Source organism: Myodes glareolus, chromosome 14 (assembly GCF_982192425.1).
Source record: "Myodes glareolus chromosome 14, mMyoGla1.1, whole genome shotgun sequence".
NCBI lineage: Eukaryota > Metazoa > Chordata > Mammalia > Rodentia > Cricetidae > Myodes > Myodes glareolus.
This window is the reverse complement of record NC_142039.1, coordinates 22,981,533-23,002,961: the sequence shown is the minus strand read 5'-3', so window position 1 is coordinate 23,002,961 and position 21,429 is coordinate 22,981,533. Positions and strand designations below refer to the sequence as shown.

The following is a 21,429-nucleotide window of genomic DNA, read 5'->3' as shown; positions in this document are numbered from 1 at the left end:
GGATAGAGGTCATTTCACTACTTAGCAGTGGAGGGGAGGGCCTTGTACCTTCATAATTAATTGACTGTAACTTGTTTTGTTAAAGTTACACATACTTATCTGTATACGTGTAGGTATATGGGCATGCGTGCCTTGGCACATGTGTGGAAGGCAGAGGACAGCTTTTGGGAATTTCTTTTCTCCATCTGGAACGTGGGTGCTGGGACTGAATTCAGGCCGTTAGGCTGGAAGCCACCTTTGTCCTAAGTTACGTCTGCTTCCTTGCTGACTCAGTTTCCACATCAGCATGTGTTTCAGGGCTCCTTCTCCGTGGAAGCATTCTATTGATCTATTTATTTATCTATTTGTTTGTTTGCTTTGGTTTTTCGAGACAGGGTTTCTCTGTAGCTTTGAAGCCTGTCCTGAAACTAGCTGTTGAAGAGCTGGCCTCGAGCTTACAGAGATCCACCCGCCTCTACCTCTGGAGTGCTGGGATTAAAATAGCTGGCATGTGCCACTACTTGTTTGTTTGTCTTTCAGGACAAGATTTCTCTGTATAATAGCCCTGGCTGTCCTGGAATTCACTTTGTAGACTAGGCTGGCCTCGAACTCACGGAGATCCGCCTGCCTCTGCCTTCTGAGTGCTGGGATTAAAGGTGTGCGCTGCCACCACTTGGCCTATACAGCATTTTTAAAGGCCCAAGCTTGAGTTTCTCTTTGGGGGCAGCTCAGATGCAAACAAGAGCAAGAGGTAGAAGTTTTTTTATTTTATTTTATTTTCAAGACAGGGTTTCTCTGTAGTTTTTGGTGTCTGTCCTGGAACTAGCTCTTGTAGACCAGGCTGGCCTCGAATTTATGGAGATCCGCCTGCCTCTGCCTCCTGAGTGCTGGGATTAAAGGCGTGCGCCACCACCGCCTGGCAAGAGGAAGAAACTTTATTCAGTTTTTAATGAGCTTTTTGATCCAGTTTGGCCATTGTAACCTTAAGTGTACAGCTGACTCGGTTTTGTGGGATGACTGAAGTCTCCATGTCATATGTCACCTGTTTAACCCCTGGGATCTGGAAAATTCAACACATAGTCATTAACATAAAAGTGGCCCCCACTGTCTTTTAAAGTCCATTTTTAACTCTTCCTGTTTTTTCTGTCCTGCTTCTATCTAGCCTGTATAAGTATCCACTGGGGCTGGAGGGGTAGCTCAGTTGCTAGAAAGCTTGACTCACATGTAGGAAGCCCTGGACTTGACTGACTCCCAGCACCACATAAACTAGGCATGGGAGGGCATACCTATAATTCCAACACTTGGGAGGTAAAGACAAGAAGGGCAGAAGTTCAGGATTATCCTCAATCACATAGGAAGTTAAAGGCTTGCCCGTGCTGGAGATCCTGTCTCAAAAAAGAAAATGAAAAAAATTCATAAAATCGAAGAGCTATTAAATTCTTCTGGGACAGCCGGCATGGCTGTAAACACCATGTGTCAAGCTCTTTCCAGGCAACACGACTTTGACTTGCTTGTCTTTCCCGACGGGCACAGGTGGCTCACTGATGATGTCATGCTCTAGCAGTTTGGATGTGTGAGCTTTAATCGGGTCTTCTTTAAATGTGACACCTTTATTACTCCTAGAAGTTGGCCTACACTGTGTCTTTTCTCTGTAAGTCGAACTATAAGCAGAGTTAACGATCACTTAGGCCAACCTTTCTATCTTATCTTGTTCTTTTTGCCTTCCCAATATCTTCTCTTTTTTTTTTTGTTTAAAACTTTTCTTTTTTTTAAGATTTATTTATTTATTTATTTATTGTGAATACAATATTCTGCCTGCATGTGTACCTGCACCCCTGAAGAGGGCACCAGATCTCATGATAGATGGTTGTGAGCCACCACGTGGTTGCTGGGAATTGAACTCAGGACTCTGGAAGAAGAGTCAGTGCTCTTAACCGCTGAGCCATCTCTCTAGACCCCAATATCTTCTTCTGTGTAGGAAGCAGCAGATTTATAGAGAGGCAGAGGTGTATATAAAGGCAGCTGGTGAATTCTGTCAGCCCAAACCGCATGCTTGGTGGCACGGTCTCTCAGTATTTACACTTTTCTTTATTCTTGAACAATGATATATGATCATAGCTAGTGTTATTTCCATCCTCCGACTCCCATTTTACCCCCACTACGCATCCTCCTCCCCATCCATCCCTTTTCTTCTTCTGATAACCCACTAAGTCCAGCTAGTGCTGCCCATGTGTGCACAGGTGTGGGACTATCCTCCCCCTCCCGCCCCCCCCACCCGGAGCCTAGGAATCCACCAGTGACACCCCCCAGATAGAATGATTCTTGCTCCCCAAGCATCTCTCAGCTGCCAGTAACTCCTCATGAAGGCGCAGGGTCTGAGTGTGATGTCATCTCTCCAGCTGGGCTGGGATTTGGGCTGGCACTTGGGTCTGTGTAGGGCAGGGAACCACAGCTGTCAGTGAGTTCCTGAGTTTATGAGCCGTGTTGTGTCCTTAAGGGAGTATTTCACAGTGTTCTTCCCAATCCTCTTACATTCTTCCCACCTCCTCTTCCTCAATGTCCCTCAAATCATGATTGGGGGGGGGTCCTGTCATTTTGAGTCTCCTCTCTGATGCCTTTGCAGTGTCCAGCTGATACTTTGATGGTTCATTACCGCCTGGAGCAGTAAGGACCGCCTTTCCTTACTCAGTTTCTTTCCAATGGCCTTCAGGAAAATCCGCCTCTTTCCAGAATTAACAGGAATCATAAGAAAGTACATCTACATCGGTCTATACAGCTAATGCCCTCTCTTTTCTTAATTCTGGTGCCAAAGTCAGGTCTGTTGTCTCAGCTGAACAGAAATTGTGTCAGATCAATATGCTAATTTGACATTTGCCGTTAGCTGTGGAATTGCTCAAGTCAACGTACCACGAAGGGCCCTTGGGCTTGCGTATACATGAATTATTAGCTCCAAGCAGTCCTGTATTTGGGACTCTGTCATCGAATACATACAAGTTTAGAGAATGACTAGATTAGGTGTCTGGCAATGTGCTTCAAGTCAGGTGTAACTGTTCCTGGTATTGTAACATTTACCTACCAGATGGCCATTTTGCTTCAGATGATTAGAAACCTAGCCTGGGCTCTAGACTGTCCATGACTGCCCTGTAGTCTAGTAGATCCCTGTCTGGGGGTGGGGGTAATGAGACACTTACGAATCTCTAGAAGTGTGTGAGGGTTAAAGGTGCATGAAGACCTGGGTTCAAGTCCCAGCTCTGCAAAGTGATTTTGGTGGTGGAATGCTGTGAGTTCAAGGCCAGCCTGGTCTACAGAGAGAGTTCCAGGACAGCCATCGCTACACAGAGAAACCCTGTCTTGAAAAACAAAATACAAAAAATGTATTTGACTCTAATGTTCAGTAAAATTCAATATTTCTCTCTAGTTATAATAAAGGTAACCCAATATTCTTCATGGGAAATCTAGACTGTACTAAAGGGAGTCAGAGAGGGCATGGAACCTTTAACCCCCAACGCAAATGCAAAAAATAAAATAAAAAAGTAAAAAAGGATTAAGAGAAAAAAAAAACAAAACAAAACAAAAAACAGAGAGAGTAAAGAAAGATTTCTTTCCTTCTTTCTATTTTTGGCTTCTCAAGACAGGGTTTCTCTGTGTGGCTCTGGCTGTCCTGGAACTTGCTTGGTAAACCAGGCTGGCCTTGAACTCAGTCAGGTCTGCCTCCCAAATTCTGGGATTAAAGGCATGTCCCACAACTGCTGGGTGGGAAAGATTTCTTACCAGCAGCAGATAAAGAACACTTGGGGGGGTCATTTCCAAAGCAGTGCCCTCCTTCAACAAAGGAAGCTTGGGGACTTGGGACGGAGGCTCTGACCATCCTCCTGCCTCCACCTCCTAAGGGCCAGCGGGGGCTGAGCAGTCTATACATCCTCCTATAAGAAGGCATTTTCAGGGCAAGCACTTCCCTGAGCATTCTCAGTTATGGGTTACAGTCTTCAGCACGCTCAGTTTAGGTTTGTTGTTCAAGAAGTAAAGATGGTGGACATATTTGGGGTGCTAATTCAAGGTAATGGAGGAAATGTTTGGAATACTTTGGGGACATAAAGATGGCAGATGGTAAAGCCTCTAGGAGTGAACAGTTTTCACTGTAAAAATTTAGTTGAAAAAAGTAGTACAGGACACGAATTTGACCCTGGTTCACTTACCTTGCAAAGCAGTGAGACAGACCTCAGGACAGTGGCTTCCTTCTCTGTGACTTTGCCTTCCTTCAAAATGAAGGATAGAGCTTGAGCTAGAACCTGTAAAGCACAGCGGACTGAGACACTGATTCTACTAAGAAGAAGAAAGGAAGACACACACTCACTCCCCCCACACCCCACACCCCCAGCCTATTGGAATGTTCAGCTCACCTGGACAGGTCTGTTCATTGCATGGAGAGTCAGCCTCTTGTCATCTGAATGAATGTTTTAAATACTAGAAGTTCCGCGACTCTTGCTTTCTTCAGAGTGCAACACAGAATAACTTGTTCCAGCAAGGCGTGGTGGTGCATCCCAGGAATGTTCTCGAGAGTGTGAGACGGGAGGACCAAGAGTTCAAGGCCAAGCCTTGTCTACTAGAGAATTCAAAAAAGCCAGCCTACGACTTGTGAGGACCGACCTCAAACAAAAACAGAAAAAGGAATGGAGGGAGGAAGGAAGGAAAGAGAAAGTATACTGTTTCCTTAGACAGAAATGAACTTTCTAAGGTCTCGGAGTGTCTCACAGGCTGATTTTGAACTCCTGGACTCAAGGAATCCCCAACTTTCTATGTGCTTTGACTACAAACTGAGAATTTTTTTTTTATTCTTTCTTTTTTCCTTGTTTGTTGGTTTTATGAGGTTTGACTGTGTAGGCCAGACTGGCCTAGAAGGGACAGTGGTCCTGCCTCTGGGTCTCAAGTATTAGGATTAATTAATTACCAGCCTGATAACACTATATTAGGCTTGATTAGTTAGTGAAAGTCTTAATTAACCAAAAGGAGGATCCTGCTTTGGGACATTTGGATCAACCAACTATCCATCCTGAAGAAAGCTTCTGCCTCCTCCTTCTGGTTCCCTAAGCGACACTCTCTGGACAGATTATCACACTATGGGCGAGAGCTGTTTCAGACTCTGAGGAAACAAACCATTCACCCCTGTGGATTTAAAGATGAACACTTTCATCAGGAGTGCCTTGGTGTAGGTGCTAAACTAGCTTAGCACGAATACTGTTAAACATGAGTTTTCCTAGGCTGCTCCTCTCAGCCTATATTTAGTGCCTATACAAGTCAGCCAGCCATTTGAACGCCCCAACTCCATTAAGGCAAAAGAAGATAAAATTCCTCCAACTTCATTCCTTCTCTACACCTCCCGAAGGAGTTGATGGATGAGCCAATATTCACCCACTTCTAGATGATTTTCCTCTATGCTTGGCATCTGCACAGGCAGGCGTCACTTCCAAGGCTCAGGGCGGGACCCGGTTGCCCACCCGGGGCTCCGGGACGCCTCCTGCAGGCGCTCAGAGCGCAAGGGTGACGCGACTCCCGCGCTTCCTGCTCCGCGGCGGGGCCTCCTCCGCGCCGTGACGTGCCAGGCTGTGACCAAATATGTCCCTTTCCCCTCCCTCGCCGGCCCCATCGCCCGCAGGCCGCCCCGAGCCTCGGGGCTGCCACTTGGACGTCCGCCTGCCCAGGTGTCGCGGGCCAGTCCCCCGCGCGGCGTCCCCGACGCGATGCCCTTCAGGAAAGGTAGGAGGTCCCCGGGTTCCCCGCAGGTGCGGAGACCCTTGTCCCCTCGGGGGTTCCGCCTTGCCTCCTCCCATCCCGCACTGGTCATCCTGCCGCGCGTTACGCCCCTTCGCTCTGCGCTGCACCCGCAAGTCCTGCACTGTCCCCTGCAGTCTCGTAGTGTCCGCGGCTACACCACGTGGATGCGGGAACCCCCGCTGGGCTGAGAGACGGATAGCGCAGTGCTAGTACTTCTAGCTAACCCAAGGATCCCACTGCGTCCCAGCCCCGGGATGCAGACAGAACACCGAACCGGGAATTTTAGGGTTTGTTTCTGGGAAGCTTGGGTCATTCTATTGGCCTGAGCTTGGCAGCCTGGGGCGCATAGGAAGGCAACTGCAGAGCGGGGGAGGCCGCGTCGTATGCACGGCAGATCCTATGCTAGCCCTGTGTCTGCACTATCACCCTGGGGAAGTCATTTTTACCCCGCACTTTCAGTTTCCTCCGCGGCAAAATGGGCACAGGAAGAGAGCAGGCTGTGGGAGGACCTGCAGGCGAGTATAAAAGAAGCGAACCGGTGGTCCGTTGAGGTCGGTCTGGCACACACGCAGTGCCCGTCTAGGCTTTGCAGGATCTGCCCACTGCCACTGCTGCGTCTGAGCTCCTTCACCTTGGCGTTCTGCCCTGCAGGCCGGCAGATTCCCATGGCTCACTGCGGGGGTCGTCAGAGTATTTGGTCCCATTTTACAGGCAGGGTTATGAAAGTCTAGTGACGCTCCAAGCCACTGCTTAGAGCTGGGTAGGACTCGGGGCACGATGGTCAAGTCAAAACCTTGAATGGAAGTAGGAGCAGCAGAGGGGTAGACTCTGACCTCTACATTTTTTGTTTGTGTTGAGAGGTGCGTCAGGAGAGCCCCGAGGCTCAGCGGGACTTGGTGGCACGCGCCTGTAATCGCTGTGCTTGGGCAGGTGGGGGAGGGATGGGGGCAGGAAGATCAAAAGTTTAAGGCCATTCTAAACTTCAAAGCAAGTGGGAGGCCCCTTGGGCCACTGGAGACCTTGTTCAAGACAAACAAAAAACCGCCTAAGGCTCTCCCACTGGGCAGGGGACTTGTGGGTAGAGACCTAAAGAAAGCCTGGCTCTCCAGGTGTTGAGACTATAGAGTGTGGCTCTCCCAGCTGCCTCTGCCCACCTTTCTTGCCAAGCTTCTCTTCTTTCATCATTCAGGTGAATGGGCAGGTTATATTTGTGGTTGCTGGGAGGCTATGGTGGCCTTTGTCCCTCATAAGCTAGCTAAGGTACCATTCTCAGCTCCTGGCTGGGAAGAGGGCTGGCTCACACGCCTCTGCTGCTGGAGATATGCAAATGAGAGAGCTGGTCTGAAAGCAGGGGTGATGAGTTCTCTCTGGTCAGCCGACCATGGGTTAAGCCCACAGTCACTGTCCTCAGGGTCTCTGTTGTTCCATGGATAATGTGACCACTCTGTCCCCGAACTGTCTGTCCTGAGGGTGTCAGAGTCCCAGTCACACCTCATTAACTGCAGTGTGAAGAGTCATTGATCACAGTTACTTCTCTCGTATTTATGGTCTCTGGTGGGCAACTGCAAGAAGGCGGAGGTGTTCCTTAGCCTTCACAGTGTTTAGAGGAATGACAGAATTAGGTTGTTCTATTATTTTATATTTGGCGGTGTGGGAGGGGTTGGAGGAAGTGGGGGTAGGGTGGTGGGTTGAGATAGGGTCTCACTATGTAGTCCTGGCTGGCCAGGAGCTCAATATGTACACCAGGTTGGTCAGAAACTCACTATCCACCTGCTTCTGTCTTCCAAGTGCAGGAATTAAAGGTATGAGCTACCATACCTGACTCTCAGTGACTTTAAAATAAGATTTTGCTTTATAGCTTGCCGTGGTAGGTGATAGTACATGCTCATTTTCCTAGCAGTTGGGAGGTAGATACAGATTTTTAAGGATAGGATAGTATGTAGCCCAGGCTGGCCTCATACTTGATCAGAAACTGGCCTTGAACTAATCCTCCCACCACCCTAGTGCGGGGATTGCAGGCCTGGGCTGTCATCTCCAGCCAATAGTTGTTTATTTATGTTAAAGAATTAAGTTATTTAGGGCATTATTAGATTATAAAGGGAAACTATTTGTCAACCGCCAACCAAATTAGGCTCTACTTTTGTTCCTAGTGTTAATCTGAAGAAGCTTTGCTGAACTGCAAGGAAAGGGTCGCTTTCCCATTCCGTGGTTTCTTTCTGAAGGTTCTAGTGTGTAAGAAACTGCTTGGAGGCCATGCTGTCTGGATCTCCCAGATGCTTGGATTTGAGCCAAGGCATAGACTCTGGTGGACTTTGAGTCTGAGGCAGAACTTCCTTGTATGTTAAGTTGTGAGCTTAAAATTTTAAAATTTTATTTATTTGTTTGTTTGCTTTGTGTGGCACACATGCGGTTGTCATCTCAGGAATCTGTTCTCTCTCCACCATGTGAGTCCTGGGGGTTGAACTCAGGTTGTCAAGTTTGGCTGCAAGCATCGCCACCCACTGAGCCACCCCACCGGTCCTAAGTTACAAACTTAGCAGGATTGTTGGCAGCAACCCAGCAAGTAGGAACCGCTGGAAGCCTAGGTGTGGCTTGTGTTGACATCCTGATGAATCATGCTCTGTGACATGGTCAGTTATGAAAGGGACCACTATTTCCCATTCTAATCCTGGGTAGAGGTGGGAGAGCATATGTATACACATGTATCTATATATTTTTTTTTAATTTTGAGCCCTCTGAACATATCAGCTATTCAGAGTATAGCTAAAGTTTAGATATGAAAAAAATCTTTGCTGTTTTCCACCCTAAACCAAGTCCACTCTGATGGATGAAGGAGGCTTTCTCAGTGAGCCAGAGTCCAGGAAGGGCTACTTGCTAAACCTATCCTTTGATCTACTTCTGTCTTTAGTGTTTATTATTGTTGTGTGTGTTTGTGTCTGATGGGTGTGTGTGAGTGCATATCGAGGTCAGAGGGCAGCTTTCAGAGATGGTTCTTCTCCTGTGCGTTCCAGGGATTTAGCTCAGGTCTTCAAGCTTGTGCGAAAAAGTACTTTTCCCTGCCGAGCCATATTCCTGGCCCTCTTCTTATGTCCTGGCAATTGTAAAGCCGGGGACCAGCACTGTAGGAACCAGGAGGAAACATCAGGTCAGCTGAGAAGAGTTCGTTAAAGCTGAAAGATTGGGTAGGACATAGGAAGCCCCTAGAGATTAGCGAGAATGCTGGACATCTACCTCAGGCCCAAGATGTCTGACTGAAGCCCTGGCCTCTGTGGAGGATGCCGGCATCTGGAGGGCTGCCGAGAGACCCCATTTTCCCGGGTCTCTGTTCTCACGGCATTGGCAGCTATGAAGCCAGGAGCAGGATGGTAGTAGATACTGCCCATGCAGATTAACCTGCCTGGCTGTAGTGCAGGGTGGATGTGCCCAGTGATGGACAGCAGATTTGTCGGAACCGTACATATCAACCTTAGGTCCTGCCTCACCTGCAGGAAGCACTCAGTGACAGCTCCTGAATTCCATTAGGGCAAAGGTGAGCGCCTGCATGCCAACTCACCCATTCATCCTTGAAACCGTGTGCCAGCCTTTTCCAGGTAGTAAGGAAACAGATAGATACGGGGCTCCCTCCCTGGAGTTCCCCTCCTGTGCTATCGAGCAAGTGCCAAGAGGAGAAGGTCAGAGGTCGGCACAGGGCTACGATTCTGGCTCTGTTGGTAGAATTCATGCAGAGCATACACTAGACCCTGGGTCCAAGCTCCAGCAGTACAAAACCTGAGTGGTGGTACACACCTGTAATTCCAGCACTGGAAGGGTGGAGGACCTTACAAGATCATCCTTCCTAGCCTGAGCTGTCTGAAACCCCATAGGAGGAGGAGGAAGAGGAAGAAGAGGAGGAGGAGGAGGAAGAAAATTCTGAACACAAATTGCGGTGTGGTGGCAAATGTCTGTAAGCTCCATTCTCAGGAGGCTGAGGCTGGCAGATCTTTGTGAATTCAAGGGCAGACTGAGTTACATAGCAAGACCCTGTCTCATAGAATCAAAACTGTGCACCGTGGTGCAATCCTACAGTTCCAAGCCTTGGGAGGCAAGAGCAGGATTTTAGCAAGTTTGAGGGCAGCCTGGATTACGTGAGGCCCTGTCTCGGAACAAACTAAGAGCAAAGAAAGTAGCGGCACTTTCTTCCCCCACCCTCTCTAACACTGCCTCTAGTGTTTACGAAGATCAAATAAGCAAGTGAAATAGGAAGCCCGAGCAGAGAGCCAGTTCTGAGTTTTTGTTTTTTAAGGATAAAAGTCCTCCACCCCCATCCCATGCCTGCTAAGGAAATGAGACTCTGGACAGAGAGAGGTGCGGACAGACCGAGCTGCGACCTGCCAGCTGCGATGGGTGAAAACAGCCTCTCACTGGTGTCGTATTGTGGAGCTAGTGAGGGTCATCCTTTCTGCTAGGGATTACAGGGGTATGGCCCTTGTTTTTGGTGTCATTGTTGCTGTTTTGACACTTTGTAATATGGGCAGAGTGAGTGGGAAGGGCAATGCCCCTCATACTCTCTGAGGCTCAGGCCATAAGTGACTGTCAGGGAAGCAGGATGCTGGCATCGATCGGTTGGGCATCTTGTCCCTGACTGATCTCCAGGGTGATCGCGACTGTGGCGAGGGAAGATCTTCAGACCCAGGGCTGACTGAAGAAGCAGGTCTGTAGAGCCTGGCTTAAGGTTGGCTTGAGTAAGGAGAAGTTAGGAAACATGAGATTTGAGAAAACCAAAAGGGGGACAGGAAACATGTCAGCTAGACCCAGGGAGGAAGTCATGAAAGCCGTGGTTAAGTCAGGGAGCCACTGTGGAGGGAGGTTGAGGTGGGACTTCCACAAGAACTTGGCACCGTAATGCCTGGATCTTCCAGTATGAGGAGGTTGGTTATATGGCTCAGTAGGAGAGTGCTTGTCTCATATGCAAAAAGCTCTGGCTTCTGGGGTTCCAGCCTCAGCACCACAGAGAAGGAGAAATGGGGGAGGGGGAGACACAGGGGAAAATATCTGAGTCACATAGGCGACAGAGTATGGCTTAGTCTAGAGCAGCGGTTCTCAACTTGTGGGTTGTGACCCCTTGGACCACATATCAGATATTTACATTACCATTCATAGCAGTAGCAAAATTACAGTTATAAAGTAGAAATGAAATAATTTTATGGTTGGGGGTCACTACAACATGGGGAACTATTGAAAGGCCACAGCATTTCAATACAACATGAGAACCACTGGTCTAAAGCCTGGACTCTTGACTAAATTTCTGAGGTTCCTTTCAGGACTAGCGCCTGTCAAACGATAGTGGTTCAAGTGTTCTTGCATGGCCCCATCATCAGAAAGGACAATAAACAGCAGGAGAAAGTTCCAATAGCAATGACGAACTGGGGGGGGGTGTGGCTCACTGGTAGGACACTTGCCTATACGCCTGAGGCTGGAGTTAGAGCCGCGGCATCATAAAAACAAGTCATAAATACTAGATACAGCAGCTCACGGCTATACTCTCCAGCGCACAAGAGACAGGCTGGAGGATTCCTGACAAGTTTGAGGTCAATGAGGGCTAATTAGTGAAGTTCAAGGTAAGCCTAGGCTGGAGAGAGAGAGAGAGAGAGAGAGAGAGAGAGAGAGAGAGAGAGAGACTCTGCCAAAACAGAAAACAAACAATCACAGCCCCCTCCCCCAAATAAAAACAAAACCCAGAGCCGTGGAGATGGCTCAGTGCATAGGGGTCCTTGCCACACAAGCCTGGTGGCCTGAATTTGATCTCCAGAACCTGTGTACATAAAGGTAGAATGAGAAAACTGACTTCAGAAAGTTGTCCTGAAATTATATCACACATATGCATCACACACATACACAGAGAAAGACTCTGTGTCCCTGCACACACGCACACTAATTAGAGTTAAGGGCTGGAGAGGTGGCTGGGTCGTTAGGAGCATTTACTCCTCTTGCAGACCACTGAAGTTCAATCCTTAGCACCCACACTGTAACTCAAGTTCCAGGTTCTGATGCCTCTCCTGGGCTCTATTGGCACTTGCACATAAACTCACACAGACAAGGATGCTAAGTAAATCCTCTTCAAAGTCAAAGACTGGCCTTGTGATTTACCCCTGCAGCCCAATACTCCCAAGGCAGTGGTAAGAGACCAGGAGTTCAAGATTGTCCTTCAGGGCATATCCAGTTGCATCCTGGGCCATGTAAGAGACCCCATCTCACAAAGTTTACAACCTAAACCAAACCAAAAAAAGGAAAGTAGAATTTAAAAACCACAAAAGTAGCGAAGTTCAACTCCTCCAAAAACAAACAAAAAAAATAAGCAAAACAAAACAAAGGGGAAACAAACACATGAATCCCTCCCCCCCAAACTCTCCCAGATTCTTTCCAAGTGCTGGGAACTAATTGTAAGGTACTTTGTGTGAGTTCATGATCCCTGTGTTCACTCCCAGAGATGCCTGATGTTAGCAAGACTGTTTGAAAAATAAATGAAAAGAGGCTAGGAAGGGTTAAGTAATTTGCTAAAAAAAAAACGTCTCACACAAATTATGTGAGGAACAGAGCTGGGGCAGAGACCTTTGTAGTCTGCCTTTTCGACATGGTCCAGAACGGTCACATGTTGTGTAGTGTGGCCTGGCACAGTCTGATCTGGTACAACATGGCATGATATGGTGTGCCATGGCATGGTGTGATGTGCTGTGCCAGGCAGACACCAAGTGATGCACCAAGCCTCCATTAACAATCAAGTTCTCTCTAGAGAGAGAAGAGAGACAGCATCAGATGTTGGGTCTCTCTGCACCTGTGAGGGATGTGTGCCAGCCCGTGAGAGGTGCTCCTGGTCCCAAATTCAGGACCCCTTCTTTTGTCTACCTAATAATGGTACAAAGAGCAAATCCCAAGACATTCTTAAGGAGGGAGGTGTGCTAGCATTGCTGCCGATACTCTCATTGGATCCTGGACTTCAGTGCAGTGCCCGGTGCTGTCCTCCACTTAGGGCTCCTCAGGAGGCCGCATTCAGGGAACTCTCTGCTTCTTTGATTCCTTAGAGCCTTCTGGGTATGGATTGAGCTCCCTAGACTTGTGTGTGTGTGTGTGTGTGGGGGGGGGGGACTTGTGTGCAGGAATGTGTGAAAACTGAAGAGCATGCTCAGTATCCCTTCTCAGGTGCTGACCATCTTCATTTCTGAAATGGTTTCTCAATAGCCTGTAACCCTCTAAGTATGCTATGTCTGGTTGACCAGTAAGCCCCAGAGATCTGCTTGTCTCTGCTCCCCCAGCGCTATGTACCACCAACAGCAGCCTTTTGTTGTTGTTATTAAACAACAACAATAACAACAAAGGTGGTTTCTGGGGCTCAAACTCAGGTGTTCGTGCTTGAAGCTGTCCTCCTAGCCCTTCCCCAGCCTTTTTCAGAGACCGTCTCTGACACCACTTTTGACATGCTTCCTTCAGAGAAGAGATCCGAGAAGTGACATCAGCTGTGGGGGACCTGACATGACACTGTCATCTACAAAGTTCACATTTGAGAACCACACAATCAAATTATGAAAATAAATAAACACCACAAGAAATCTCATAATGTTTTAAGTTAGTTTATGATTCTGTGCTCAGCTCCGTTCATAGCTGTCCTTGGCTGCATGGGGAACCTGGGCCACAGGTTGGACACACACCACATCTTGGAACTCATTCAAGTAGGTTTTCTTCTTGTCGAGAGTTAAAATACCAACTGCTCCTAAATCCTGGGGGATTGTGGGTTTGAAATTTCCAAGCTGCTATGAACTGAGTCTTCGTTTCACTCTTCCAAGCCACCGGAACACCCTCGGGGCAAGTTCCTTCTTCCTCTCCATCCCAACCCTCAGCACAGCCACCCACAAAGTCACCATTACCTCAGTGTCTCCGCGGATGTCCCTCACTCTGAATCTTCCTGTCCTCCTCCATATTTATAGGGGCTGGGGAGATGGCTCAGTGGGTAATAATACCTGCCACCAAACCTGACAGCCTGATGTTGATCCTTGGGATCCACGGGAAGATTGTCTCCACAATTTGTCCTCTGACCTCCACGCATGTATCATGGTACTGGGGATGTAGTTCAGTTGAAACAGGACTCAGAGAGCAGGCATGAAACCCTGGGTTTATCCCCAGACCACATAAACCAGTGCCTATAATCCTAGCACTCAGGAAATGAAAACAGAGGAATCAGAAGTTCAACATTATCCTCGACTATACATCAAGTTCAAGACCAGCCTGGGGTACATGAGACTGCCCCCAAAATTAACAGCGGGGAGAGAAATCTCAAACAATCACAGATGTCATGCAAGAAGGGCAAGAGCAGAGGCAGGACGGTGAAGACTCTCTTCTTGCCTACCATTCTACGGGAGCTGTGTGGTCTGAGGGAACACAGTAGCTTCACATCTGTTACACCACCTACTAACCCAGTCCTCTGCCGTAAGGGTTCCTGAGTGACCACCTGTAGGCACCACACATTCCACAGGTGAATGGTCGTGTTCACAGGCCAGTCAGTCTGTAAATAAGCTACAGTCTCTTGTGCTCCTGTGAGGTGGCTCTGAGAGTCGCTTATGCAGGAAGAAGCCGTGGAGTGACCGGGAGCTAGGAACCCAGACCCTGACAGGTCACCCCAATCAAGTACTGCTTGAGTGACCTCAAGGAAGCCACTGAGATCACTTGACTCCATTTACCTATCTGTGGAAGACGGAAGTGAGCTAATGTTCTCCCAGCCCTGATTCTGAGGTCAGAGTTTTCCAGTTGCTTAGAGGTGTGTCACTGCAGACACCAAGTGTTTTGCCTTCGGAGCAAGAGAGAAGGGAGGGGCTCGGTGAGTACCGCAGCTCAGTGGACAGAGTGCTTGGATAGCAGCGTGCACAGAGCCCTGGGTTTTCACCACAGCAGCGAGTGAGTTGGTGCTTATCTGTTATCTGTAATCCCAGCTGGAAGAAAGCAGGAGGGTCAGGAGTTCAAGGTCATCCTTGGCAACAAGAAGAGTTCAACATTGGACTGAGCTACTTGAAACTGTCTCAAGGGTGAATGGGGGGGGGGGGTGAGTGGGGAGATTCCATTTGCACTTTTGTCCTTCAAAGGCTTTTGTGCTGGATGTCTGTCAGCATCTGTAGGGGAGGAGCCAAGTTTTCAGCCAAGTGTCATACGAAAGGTCCTGACTCTCGTGTATGCATTCCTTTGACTTGAGAACTGAACTCTACACCATGAATGTACTTTATTCCTTCACTGGGTCTGCCTGCAACTCTCTGGCTCTCAGATCAGGCTGTCCTCTGAAACAGGTCTGTTGTTGCTTCAGGTAGCTTCAGGACAAAGCGCCCTTTGATAGGCTTCCCTCAGCCTAAAGTCTTTGTTCTGGTCCCTCCTGCAGTCTAGGGAGAAAATGACTATGCATTTTTTAAAATTTATTTATTATGTATATAGTGTTCTGGGCACCAGATCTCATTACAGATGGTTGTGAGCCATCATGTGGTTGCTGGGAATTGAACTCAGGACCTCCGGAACAGCAGTCAGTTCTCTTAACCTCTGAGCCATCTCTCCAGCCCATGACAATGCATTTTAACACTTGGCTAAAAAGTTGGAAGTCCTCTTGTTTTCTTTATATGCCCAATAGCAGGCAACTTGAAATCTACAGAAAATGAAAAAGAAGACAAAACCGCTCACCATTTCTTGCCCTGAGGAGAAATGGATCACCTAAGAGTTCCTGCTTGGGGCTAAGGGTGAGAATGTAGCTCAGGTGTTAGAATTCTTGTTTAGTGTGCACCAAATCGTGGGTTCAATTCCCAGCACCTCATAATCTGAGAGTGGTGGTGTACATTTATCCCAGTGCAGGAGGGTCAGGTGTTCAAGGTCATCCTTGGCTACACGTGAGGGTTATTATTGTCACCATCATCATCATTATTTGAGACAATTTTTCTGTGTAACCCATGCCGCCCAGAGACTCACTATGTAGATCAGTCTGGCTTTGAATTCACAGAGATCTGCCTGCCTCTGTCTCCCAAATTCTGGGATTAAAGGAGTGCCACACGGTGTCCCCAGCCTACAGAGAGAATTTGAGACTAGCATGGGTTACATGAGACCCTGTCTCAAAACCCAAGAAACTAACCCCATTCCGTCCAAAAAGGAATGGGGAGGGAGCAACGATGAGAAGAGGCTGAGGAGGAACAGCTCCGCCCTGCTGAGCGCTGTCCGTCTTCCTGTTGCCCAGTAACTGTATATACAACCCCCACCCCCACCCAGGGGCGGGTCTCAGGGACTAAGCAAGCACGCCTGGCTCCTGGGTGTCTCGACCTCTGTTTGGATCCTCTGTCCGGAGGAGGATTTTCCAGAGTCTCAAGTGCCTGATGCAGAGACACTGAGATACCAAAATGCTTTTAAACAGGCTGCTGTAGTGGCGTTGGTGTGGGGCTTTTCTCTAAACTCTCTCCCTGGGGCTGCTTCCGCCAACCCAGTGGTACTGCACCGATAAAGCGTTAATCAGTTAGTGGGAGGCAAAGGGGAAGTTGGGAAGATACCTCAAAGGAAGCTTGGACTTTGAAACCGGAAGAGAGAAAGTGAAGATCTGCCGTGGGTTTGAGAAAGATACCGGCTCCAGGGAAAAGCTGCCCTTTGTACTGAGATCTGTGCCTGCTGAGAGCCAGATGCCAGCTTAGATCAGTGGGCACTGAAGCATTGGTAGCTGGAGGACAAAACTGCACGCAGAATTAATTCAGTCAGTGTCTTATGTAACCCCCGTTGTTCACAAACTCAATTTGTAGCAAAGACCGGCCTGAACTCCTACCTCCTGCCTCCACTTTTCCAAGTACTGAAGTGTGTGTCATCATGCCCAATTTTACTGAGGAACTTTTTCTTCCTTTTCTTTCTTTTTTCTTTTCTTTTCTTTTCTTTTCTTTTCTTTTCTTTTCTTTCTTTCTCTTTCTTTTTTTTTTGGCATGGAAATGTACATATTTTTTCTTTTTTTATTGATTTTTTATTGATCTCTACATATTTTCCTCTGCTCCCCTCCCTGCCTCTCCCCTTCCCTCTTCAACCCTCCCCCAAGGTCCCCATGCTCCCAATTTACTTAGGAGATCTTGTCTTTTTCTACTTCCCATGTAGATTTGTTCTATGTAAGTCTCTCTTAGTGTCCTCATTGTTGTCTAAGTTCTCTGGGATTGTGGTTTGTAGGCTGGCTTTCTTTGCTTTATGTTTAAAAACCACCTATGAGTGAGTACATATGATAATTGTCTTTCTGGGTCTGGGTTACCTCACTCAAAATAATGTTTTCTAGCTCCATCCATTTTCCTGCAACATTCAAGATGTTATTTTTTTTCTGCGGTGTAGTACTCCATTGTGTAAATGGACCATATTTTCCTTATCTGTTCTTTGGTTGAGGGACATTTAGGTTGTTTCCAGGTTCTGGCTATGACAAAACAATGCTGCTATGAACATAGTTGAGCACATGCCCTTGTGACACAATTGAATATCCTTTGGATATATACCCAAAAAGTGGTATTGCTGGGTTGAGGAAGGTTGCTTCCTAATTTTCTGAGAAATTGCCGCACTGACATTCAAAGGGACTGTACCAGCTTGCATTCCCACCAGCAATGCAGAAGTGTTCCCTTTTCCCTACAACCTCTCCAGCATAAATTGTCATCAGTGTTTTTGATCTTGGCCATTCTTACAGGTGTTAGATGAAATCTCAGAGTTGTTTTGATTTGCATTTCTCTGATGACTAAGGATGTTGAACATTTCCTTAAGTGTCTTTAGCCATTTTAGATTTCTCTGTTGAGAGTTCTCTGTTTAGGTCTGTACTCCATTTTTTAGAAATTGGATTATGTGTTCTTTTGATGACCAATTTCTTGAGTTCTTTGTATATTTTGGAGATCAGACCTCTGTCTGATGGGGGGTTAGTGAAGATCTTTTCCCATTCTGTAGGCTGTCGTTTTGTCTTTTTGACCGTATCCTTTGCTTTACAGAAGCTTTTCAGTTTCAGGAGGTCTCATTTATTAATTGTTTCTCTCAGTGTCTGTGCTGCTGGGGTTCTATTTAGGAAGTGGTTCCCTGTGCCAATACGTTCAAGTGTACTTCCCACTTTCTCTTCTATAAGGTTCAGTGTGACTGGCTTTATGTTGAGGTCTTTGATCCATTTGGACTTGAGTTTTGTGCATGGTGATAGATATGGGTGTATTTTCATTCTTCTACACGTTGATATCCAGTTATGCCAGCACCAGCACCACCTGTTAAATACGCTTTTTTTTCCATTTGATATTTTCTGCTTCTTTGTCAAAAATCAGGTGTTTGAAGGAGATTGGATTGATATCTGGGTCTTCTATTTGGTTCCATTGGTCCTCCTGTCTGTTCTTATGCCAATACCAGGCTGTTATCAATACTGTAGCTCTGTGGTAGAGTTTGAAGTCAGGCAACGTGATGCCTCCAGAAGTTCTTTTATTGTACAGGATTGTTTTGGCTATCCTGGGTTTTTTGCTTTTCCATATGAAGTTGAGTACGTTCTTTCGAGGTCTGTGAAGACCTTTCTTTTCTTCTTCCTTCTTCTTTCCTTTCCTTTTTCAGTTTTGGTGGTGCTAGGAATAGAACCCAGGTCCTCAAGAATGCTAAAAAAGCATTCTGTGGCTGGAGAGACGGCTCAGAGGTTAAAAGCATTGCCTGCTCTTCCAAAGGTCCTGAGTTCAATTCCCAGCAACCACATGGTGGCTCACAACCATCTGTAGTGGAGTCTGGTGCCCTCTTCTGGCATGCAGGCATACACAGACAGAATATTGCATACAAAATAAATAAATAAATAAATAAATATTTAAAAAGCATTCTGCTACTGAACACATCTCCAGTTCTTGTTTTTACTCTTAAAATTCTTGCGACAATCCCATTAAGTTGACAGGTTGCCTTTCAATTCATTCTATAGGTGGGGCAGTCTTTGTTCTTTCTGCTTCAGCCTTCCATCAAAGCTGACATCATAGGTCTGTGCCATTAGATTCATCTTACTGCAAAGCTTTTCAAGACCATTTTAAAGGCTGGGTGTAGTGGCACATGTCTTTAATCATCCCAGCACTTAGGAGGCAGAGGGGAGTGGATCTCTGTGAGTTCCAAACCAGTCAAGGATATATAATAAGACCCTGTTTGAAGAAAAAGAGATTCTTAAGATTCATTCATTCATTTATGTTAAAATTTTTTCAGATAGACTCTTTTTACATAGCCCTGCCTGTTCTGGAACTTATTATGTAGACCAGGCTGTCCTTGAACTAACAGAAATCTGCCTCCCTTTGTCTTCCAAGTGCTGGAGTTTAAGACTTCTGTCACCATGGCTGGCAATGTTATTTATTTTTATTTTAGGGATTTTGCGTACATGTACATCTGTGTGCTATGTTCAGAGAGTGCCCAAAGAGGCTAGGAGAGCATGTCAGACCCCTGTTGATTGGAGTTACAAAGTTATAAGTTTCCACGTCAATTCTGGAAACCCAACCTGGGTTCTCTGGAAGATTAGCCAGTATTCTTACCCACTAAGCCACCTCTCCAGCTCCTGCAATTTAAATTTTAAAACCTAAAAACACTTTGTTTTTATGTCTATATACCATGTGTGTGCATTGCCTGTGGAGATCAGTAGAGGGCGTTGGACCCTCTAGGACTGGAGTTACAGATGGCTGTTAGGCCCATTGTGGGTAGCTCTTCACCAATCAGCTGACTTTCCAGCCTTTTTTGCTTTGTTTTGTTTTGTTTTTGAAACAGGATCTCACTGTGTCACCCTGGCTGGCCTGGAACTTGTTTGCTATGCACACCAGCTTGGCCTTGAATTCACAGAGCTCCTCCTTCTGTCTTCCAAGTGCTGGGATTAAATGAACGTGCCACCACATTTTACATTATGTGTCTCTGTATGTGGGTATGTGAATGAGATTGAAGGTATACCAGGAGGCCAGAAGAGGGCATCAGAGCCCTGGAGCTGGAGTTCCAGGTGGTGGCAAGCAGCTTGATATGGGTGCTGCATATTGAACATAGATCCTTTGGAAGGATCACTCTGTACTTCTGAACTATCTCTCCTGCTCACTGCAAAACTTTTAAGAAAGCTTGATGCCCCAGGAGTTCTGATGAATAGCTTTGTTTGCTGATTCGGGAAGATGTTTCCTGAAACAGCTTATCCTGAGGCTAGATGTATAGTGCCCCCTGCTACTTTCTGTGTATTCCATTTCATTGACAAAGACACTGGTTTTGCTTCAGTAAATTGACTCCAAGGCCATAATGGTCTGTAATTCATCATTTTGAGGTCACTCTTTCATGAGCCAGCTTATCTGCAGAGGTCGGAAGTATTAGCCTCTCTTCCCCAGCTTCCTTGCAGCTAAAGTTCTGGGTATGGCTTAGGTACAGTAGCCTATGTAGTTACTATGTAACTATGTAGCCTATGTAGGTACTATGTAGTTCAAAATCAATGTTCCACTAATGCCTGTGTTTTGAAGGTTCAGTCCCCACCTTGTGGTGCTAGTGCAATGTGGCACAAAGGTGTGGGTCTTTTAATTATTACTATTTTTTACATGCATTTGTGTTTGGCCTGCATGTATATCTGTGTAGGGGTGTCAGATCCCCTGGAACTGGAGTTACAGACAGTTGTGAGCTGCCATGTGGGTGCTAGAAATTGAACCCAGGTCCTCTTCCCCCACTCTCTCCCCTCTTCCCTCTCTTCTCTCTCTCTCTCCCCCTCCCCTCTTTTTCTACCTACCGCCTGTGGATTAGGATGTAAAGCTCTCAGCTACTGCTCCAGCGCTGTGTCTTTCTGCTTTCCACCATGATGACACCGGACCGATCCCCTGAAACTGTAAGCAAGCCTCCAGTAGTGCTTTCTTCTCTAAGAGCCACCTTGGTTGTGGTGTCTCTTCATAGCAGGAGAACAGTCACTAAGGCAGCAGGATGCACTTCATGTTGTAAATACACATTCGGCCAGCGACCACTTTCCCGAGAAGGAATCGTGGAGTCAGGGGTGAAGCAGTTCAGTCAGGTAGGGTTTTCAGGCACAATGCAGCAAGCAGAGGGTGGCTTAGGCCGGAGACAGCAGCACTCTGTTGACTGATCTGATGTGGGTGGGAGCAAGTGAATCACCAGTGCCTCCCACAACTGCCTCCTACCTGAACTTCAGAGCTGTTGGGGCCACTGATTTCTTCCTTAGCAGAGGCACTAGAGTCAAGGTGGTGGACTGCAGGGTGTTGAGTGACGTCTTCGTTCCAACAGAGGCGCCTGCTGTCTTCAGGCCGTCTCTGGGGTTGCCTTCGGTCGCCTGTGTGAGGTCACCATGACCTGTCTGAGCGGCTGTGCCTCTGAGGTCCGGTGTTTGATGTTTTGAACAGCCCACATGAGGTCAGTATAACCTGCCTGAGCAGCAATTTAGCTTCAGCTCCAAAAGGACCGAGATTCAGCAAATAGCCTTCCAGAGAGAACTGTCAAACTTTTGAGTCAGTCACCCTGAAGACTTCTTTTGTTGATGTCTTTTTATTCTTTCCTGTGTATACGTGTGGGGTATGTGTACATGTGTATTTGCATATGTGTTGGTGGATATGTGTGCAGGCATGCATGCTTGTCTACAAACATGTATGTGAGGGCCCAAAGGTGATGTCAGGAATCTTCCTCGATTACTCCACCTTACTCATTGAGGCAGGGTCTGTCAGTCAAACCCGA

General features: G+C 47.1%; 1 protein-coding gene and 1 long non-coding RNA gene across 7 annotated transcripts in view; one reads left to right on the top strand and one right to left on the bottom strand.

Annotated features, from left to right (window-relative positions):
* Window positions 1–765: 765 nt before the first annotated feature.
* LOC125417301 (uncharacterized) lies at window positions 766–5,543 on the bottom strand. 2 transcript variants are annotated; one of them, XR_015005049.2, is made up of 4 exons: window positions 4,380–5,543; window positions 4,176–4,268; window positions 1,266–1,364; window positions 768–895 (listed from the first exon to the last, which is right to left on the bottom strand). It is a non-coding gene; the product is annotated as an uncharacterized LOC125417301 (long non-coding RNA). The 2 variants fall into 2 exon arrangements; XR_015005050.2 differs by lacking the exon at window positions 1,266–1,364 and having other exon boundaries at window positions 766–895.
* A 56-nt stretch (window positions 5,544–5,599) lies between these two features.
* Window positions 5,600–21,429, top strand: part of Pfkfb3 (6-phosphofructo-2-kinase/fructose-2,6-biphosphatase 3) — an 87,630-nt gene continuing 71,800 nt past the window's right edge. For 3 of the 5 annotated variants that reach the window (XM_087896396.1, XM_085699145.2, XM_087896394.1), the window contains exon 1: window positions 5,601–5,733. In XM_087896396.1, the coding sequence (XP_087752522.1) occupies window positions 5,718–5,733 (16 nt within the window). In that variant the 5' untranslated portion in view covers window positions 5,601–5,717. Of the gene's footprint in view, window positions 5,734–21,429 lie in introns of all 5 variants that reach the window. The other 2 variants (XM_087896395.1, XM_087896393.1) reach the window with 1 other exon arrangement.